Consider the following 6,846-nt stretch of genomic DNA (forward strand, 5'->3'; position numbering starts at 1 on the left):
ATTAATATATAGCAGGGGGGGGGGGCTTTATTGATTTTAATGACTGAAGACTTCTGGAAATTTAAGCAGGGGCCACATTTGTTCCACGGGCCAGACTTTGGACAAGTTGTTTTCTAATACTTCTAGTTGTCCACCAGATGGCAGCATTGTGCCAACTCTTTTCCAGAAGATCCTCTTCAACATCTTTGTAGCATCTCTAATAATAATATAAGTTTTTGACTGGAGTTTACTCAACCAAACTCAACAATATTCAAAAAAATATAAATAGCAAGATGAAAAAGTAAAGTTAAACTTATGGATTATGCATTAATTTAAGATACAATAAAAATAAAAACACCCAATTTAAAGGAATATGTTTTCTATTTATGGACTGAATTTTTTTAATGGTTTGTCCATACATTTATTTTTGATTTATTATGAATAAAACCTGAAATCTGAGCAGCATGTGATGTAAGATTACAAGAACAAACTTTACTGATTCACAGGTTTATTGCACGACTTAAAACACATCTATTAACACTTTTTTTCCCCAAAAAGACCACTATAAAAGAAGAGAAGACATTTGTTTGTTTTCAATTCTTCTATAGAGTTGTTGTGTAGTCATATAGCTAACTCTGTTAAACATGTTTTCAGCAGGTCATAGCAGGATTTAAAGGTGAAAATAGAATAAAGCAAACTGCTCTCCTTCAACACATTCAGATTTCATTCTGTGATTGTCCCCGTGTGTAAAAACAGTTTTCCTTCTGCATCATTTTAAGTCTGAACATCCTGATGCAACCTATGCTTCTTCTGAGGGTTATATATGAAGGAATAGAGGGACGCTCTGCCCAGGTTCGAATGTGAGCCTGTCTCCTCCTCAGTATGCATAGCAGGAACCATAGACTCTCTGGCCAGCGTCGCCGTGAGTGTCCCCACCGGTGTATTTCCCCTGACAGGCCAAGCTGTTCACCTGTGTGCACAACATATGAAAAATGTCTCAATTTAAAGACTGTTGATGCCGTTTGCAGTGACGAAGGGTTGAAGGTACCTCTGCCCTCTTGATGAACTGCTCGGTAGCAGCTTTCTGGTTCTCTTGATGTCCTCTCCATGCTCTGAGGGCGGACGCCTGCAGGGCTCGGCCAAAAGAGAACGTCAGGATCCAGGGTTTAGGGAGGGGGCAGTTGTTGATGGCGTTCAGGTGAACAGAAGCTTCCTCTTCGCTCTGACCGCCAGAGAGGAAAGCAATTCCTGTGGGGGAGCGGATGAGTTGATGTTGCTCTGTTTTTTCATAAATCACACCATTCACTGACCTGCCACAGCTGGGGGAACAGTGCGGCGCATGGCCGTGACGGTTGCCATGGCCACCTCTTCGGGGCTGTACTTGGTGGGGCAGCTGTGTCCGGCGGTGACCATGTTTGGTTTGAGGAGGGTGCCTTCCAAGTACACGTGGTGGTCAGACATGGCCTTGTACACTGCAGCCAGAACCTGAAGAACAAACAACACATGGCTGGAGTGTTAGTCTGATGCAGAAATATAAACACAAAACATGAAATAAAAGTTTGGAAAAATTGTTTACTTTTTGTATTAATGTCTTGGGGAAAAAAAAGACAGAAGGGGGTAAGGTCATGTGACCTACTGTTGTGGGAAAAACAAGCCTGACATTAGTTGGAACTAGAATTTCCATCACATCAGTGAATAAACTAGACTCCCAGCAAGGTTCATGGTTTTCACAAAAAAGCTGAAACATGATGATGAAAAATCACGCCCTGAACCAGCTCTCCCTGGAGTGATCAATGCTGATGACCTCAATCAGGTGTGGGTCAGCTAATCAGGATGTGGATTAACTTGGGTCAGCTAATCAGGGGCAGGGAGAGCAGGAATATGGTGTGGGTAATGCACCTTTAAGTTGTTTGCCGACCGCCAAAAAAAAAAATTACAGAAGAAGAAGAAGAGAGCATGAATACAGACAGACAGGATTGTGGCAAATGAGGACCAGAGTTGACCAGCTGTTGTTATACAACTTAGAGAATCTGACCTCAATCAAATGATTTTCTGGATTATAATCAACAAATCTTCAATAATTTAGCTCGATTTGATGTTTTTTTATTGTCTTTCTTTCTGGGTGTTGGGAAGCTCTTTGACATTGAATTTTTCTAATTGTTCCCATTGTAAAGACATGCATTTTGGCCCTCGTTTAACCCTTGTGCTGTCTTATAGGGTCTAGATGACCCCTCATTTAATGTCAACATGTCTAGGATAGCACAAGGATTACAGAGTAGCCTGCCAGAGAACCCGGGGGTGGCAAAAAACAGACATTTTTAAGAAGAGGCCTTACTTATCATTTTACCTTGCTTTTCAACTATGATTTTACACAAATATTTCTAATTTTAGTATTTCTAATCTACATTAATTTAATCTTATCTATTTGTGTTTCCAGCTACCAACATTTTTCAAGCTCATCTCGATGCCCATTATACCTTCATATGGGTGTATTTTATTTACTTTTTATCATGTGTGACAAAATGCAATATAATTAAATACATAGCAAATTTATCAACATAACAATATCAGTCTGTGCAATGCACGTATTAAAAAAGACGGCTTAAATTGTAATAAATGGTTACCATAAATGTTTACCCATGCAAAAACAATCTTATGGAAGCTTGACATATTTAACAAATTAAATAAAGCCTTTTTCGCTTTTGACCAAGCAGATGGACCTTTTTTATGAGTCATTTGGTGGATCATTTTAGTTCTTTTGAATTGTTTTCAATAAAACTGATGCAGTTAAATGGTAATGATGTATAATATCACACATCCCAAGTTTTTCTAATTTTGTGTGACCTTATTAAAGATTGATTTGATTTTATTTGCTAATAATATATAAACTGAACTGAACAAAAAAGAAATGGTTGACTTGATCATCTGCCTCCACAAACCGTTTTAAACAGGAAGTCATAAGGTTCCCACCTTCTTCAAATGAAGATATATCAACACTGAAAATAACATGAACATGTAAGCTAGTTTGGTTTTTAGTTCCCAAACAGTAAGTCCAAACATAGGCGAGGTGACTAAATGATAAATGCCATTTGTGCAGTGCTTAGATGAGAAGGTCCATAGCGCTTTACAGTCTCCATCCCATTCACCCACACACACACACTGATGGTAGCTCTGCTGCTCAACACTGGCGCCAACCTATAACCATCAGTGTCTTCACTGAGGACACTGTGGTGCATGGGCAGGAACCGAACCACAATCTCATGATCCTCTGGTTGACTGCTCCATACAGCCACACCATAGCAAAAAAACAGACACCATGCTGTCACTGAGTCACTAAACCTATCCATATAGAACAGCTAGAGTTTGGAGCTAAGCCTTCAGAATAAAAGACTTTTGTTTTAATTAAAATGTAGCGGTGTACATTTGAAAAGAAATACACCAGAAACCCACCTTCTCAGTGACATACTGGCAGCGTTTCAAGTCATGATCACCATCAGGTAAGATCTCCGGCTCAATGACTGGAACAATGCCATGCTGGTCCAGAAAAAGAAGGATTAGAAATCAATTTAGACGCTTTGTTTTACAAGGACATACAAACTCAGACCTGCTGGCAGATGCTTGAGTAGCGAGCCAGGACGTTTGCGTTTTCTGTGATGGCCAGTTTAGAAGGGTTGGATTCACTGATTTTGAGCACGCAGCGCCACTTTGCAAAAACAGCTCCATCCTTTTTGTATTGTGCGCAGCGTTCAGACAGACCATCCAGACCTGTGGAGAAACGTTTAAAGAGGTTCCTTAAATGGTGTCACTGCAAATGACATTTATGAAATGCAAATGTATCCATAGGTGAGTTTGTCAAACCCTGTGTGGTTGTTTCTCCACATGTTCCTGGCAGAGGGACCACGCCTTTATCAACCTGTAAAAAAACCATCAAAAGAACGTGCTTTAATTGTTTAAAACGTTTTTGAGTATGTTTTATGGTAGATTGTTGATACTTGGTGGAGTGACAGACCTTGACACCAATCATGACCCCCCTGTCCCTGATCAACTTGACGAAGGACATTCCATTGTCGGAGTGCTGGTAAAGAGTCTCATGGAAGAAGATGACCCCTCCAATGCAGCTGTTGATGCGATCGTCTGCGCTGAAGAGGATCTGGCGGAACTGCCTCCGGTTTTCTTCTGTGTTCTCCACCCCTACCTGTGCCAGCCTCTTAGCCATGCTACCTGAAGATGCACCAGAAACAAGTAACTTTATGCATATTTAGCAACAATGAATCAATTTATATTCTTACAATCCAACCAGATTGATCAGTCCAAGGAAAGTTATTAATTAAATCGGCCTATAAAATTGTTTATTTACTATAACATCTGACTAGTATGTCTAGACAAAAAAATAAACCTTGTGTTTGGATTAAAAGGAAGGACAGGAGCCGTACAGACCCACAGACTCGTCTGCAGCCAGGATGCCTTTCCCTGGAGAGACTATGCGTAGAGCCGTCTCATGGAGATCCCTCTTCTGGGCCTCAGAGAGCGCTGGAAACTGGAGCGTCATGCTGTTAGCGTCCACCAACCTTTGGGGAAAGATTCTTTGTTTACTCAGGAGATGGAGACATTATTAGGACTCAAAATGCCTGTTGTTTAATTCTTTTTAGCACAAAACCTTCATCTTAGATACACCAGTCCTGTGTAATAACTTGTGCAGTTTTTGCATCATAAAGGAAGTATTTTACAGATGCATTTTGTGGACTCTCATGAAGCGTTTTGTGTGTTCCTGTTGCTGTTTGATGGGGAACAAAATAATTTTAACTCTCTAGAAATATAGAAAGAAAACACTTTAATTCTCTAGAGGTTTAGAAAAAAATCAAAATTACACAAGTTTAACCTAAAGGCATTGTTAGTAAAAACTGCCCAATCATAACAAAGTATCAGTGGGAAATTAAGAGTTTGTAAAATGTTGATCAAACTAAACCAAACCAAACGGAATGGAATCAAATGGAAATGAAAGGAAGGAAATGAAATGAAATGAAATGGAATGGAATGAAATCGAATCAAATCAAATCGAATCGAATCGAATGGAATCGAATGGAATCAAATCAAATCAAATCAAATCAAATCAAATCAAATCAAATCAAATCAAATCAAATCAAATCAAATCAAATCAAATCAAAATCGAACAGAATCCAATCGAACCCATCAGAACCTAATCAAATAAAATCGAATTAAAACTTATCAAATCAAATTAGATTAAATCAATTTGAACCGAATCAAAACAATTCAAAATAAATAAATAAATAAAACACACGATACCTGGGCTGATCTGTTCTGGTCTGGTCTAATCTAACCTAAACTAATCTAATCTAATAAAATCTAATTTCGTCCAACCTAATTTGATTTAATTTAATTTAATTTAATTTAATTTAATTTAATTTAATTTAATTTAATTTAATTTAATTTAATTTAAGCACTTTTCATACTCCTGTAACCCAAAGTCTTTTTCACGGTAAAACCTTTTCCAATTTAAAACCCAATAGCAAACAAACAGAGACCTTCACACAAAAAACATAAAAAACACATGTTGTCCACAACTTCCCGACCCCAACACACACAACATAATAAAGCATAGAAGAATTTCTAAAAAGATGCAAAGCTGAAGTAGAAGCAGACATAAGAAGGAGTGGGTACGATACCTTCTGGTGTGAGATGAATGTGTCTCCTCCACAGATGGGATGAGCAGTGGTGGAGCCCCGCGGTCACATCCTAGTTTGTATCCAGCCCAAGTGTGTCACACCGCATGAGTCCCCACCCAGGGGCGGGGCTATAACCCCCACCTCAGTCTCAAGGAAATTAAACAAATCTTGATGATTCATTGTTCTATTAAAAGTTTTTGATGGAGATCTTTCCAGATTTCTCTTTGTTAAACATTTACTCAACTTTTCAAAAATCTGGTATTTTCTGTTTTATATGAAAAAATAAATGAATCTCGTGAATCGCTACCCTAACACCAACCTAATTTAAGCATTCAACTGCTACCTGAGGCGTGCTATTTTTATTTTTAATTAGTATAAATGTGCCCAGAGGAAAGTTTCACGTCTCCTGAGGATTTGGTCCTCACACACTCACATTCTCAGGAGGATTCTGGTCTCTGAGCTATTCATGCTCCCTGCTTTTACATGAGCTTTAAACTGTAAAAGGTGGAGCAGAACATTTCCAAAATAGCAATAATTTCCAGGTTTAAGTCGACGTGATTTGGGGCAATATGAAAAAGCAAAAGGAGGTCACTCATGTCGACGGACAACTTTTTGTGTTTTATCAAGATTATTGTTGGGCAAAAAAAGTTCAAAATCAGAAGAATTAGGTGTTTGACCTCTGCTGTTCTGCATAGAAGCTCTATTTCAAAGACGTCACTTTTCTGTTGTTGGTTCACTTACGTAATGTTACGTCTTGATGGAAAGATCCGCAGGAGACTTCTGATTGTGGGTCAGTGTGTCTCTGGATCGAGATATGTGTCACTGGACTGCCTGCCTTTGCAATGCAGACATGGTGGACCTGTCTAAGACAAGGGCCTGAGAGGGAATTCAATGTCAAGAGGCAGTGCAGGGCGTGTGTGTGTGTAGCTCTTCCATTCAGGAGAGTTTTAAATAGGTACTCAACTTTAATAAGTACAGCAATTATAAGTGGAAGCCCCTGCTGGGATTATCCACTTTTTCTCTGCTACCTAATTAAAGACGTTTAATAGTGATACTTTATCTGGTCCTCAATTTTCTGCTCTATTACGGCTGGCCTCAGAGGGTTTGAAAGGGAACCTCTTAAATAGGTCAACCAGAGGCTGAATATTGTTAGAGATGTATTCAGGAGTAGGACATCCAGAGA

At 39.0% G+C, this 6,846-nt stretch overlaps 1 protein-coding gene across 1 annotated transcript; it reads right to left on the minus strand.

Moving 5' to 3' along the window:
- Positions 1–451: 451 nt before the first annotated feature.
- On the minus strand, positions 452–5,767 carry aldoca (aldolase C, fructose-bisphosphate, a). The gene is made up of 9 exons (XM_024277034.2): positions 5,664–5,767; positions 4,417–4,547; positions 3,989–4,200; positions 3,838–3,892; positions 3,584–3,744; positions 3,430–3,513; positions 1,290–1,464; positions 1,028–1,227; positions 452–949 (listed from the first exon to the last, which is right to left on the minus strand). The coding sequence occupies exons 2-9, from the start codon at positions 4,526–4,528 to the stop codon at positions 857–859; spliced, it is 1,092 nt and encodes a 363-aa protein (XP_024132802.1). The 5' UTR covers positions 4,529–4,547; positions 5,664–5,767; the 3' UTR covers positions 452–856.
- Positions 5,768–6,846: the final 1,079 nt, after the last annotated feature.

Source organism: Oryzias melastigma, linkage group LG13 (assembly GCF_002922805.2).
Source record: "Oryzias melastigma strain HK-1 linkage group LG13, ASM292280v2, whole genome shotgun sequence".
In the NCBI taxonomy this organism is placed as follows: domain Eukaryota; kingdom Metazoa; phylum Chordata; class Actinopteri; order Beloniformes; family Adrianichthyidae; genus Oryzias; species Oryzias melastigma.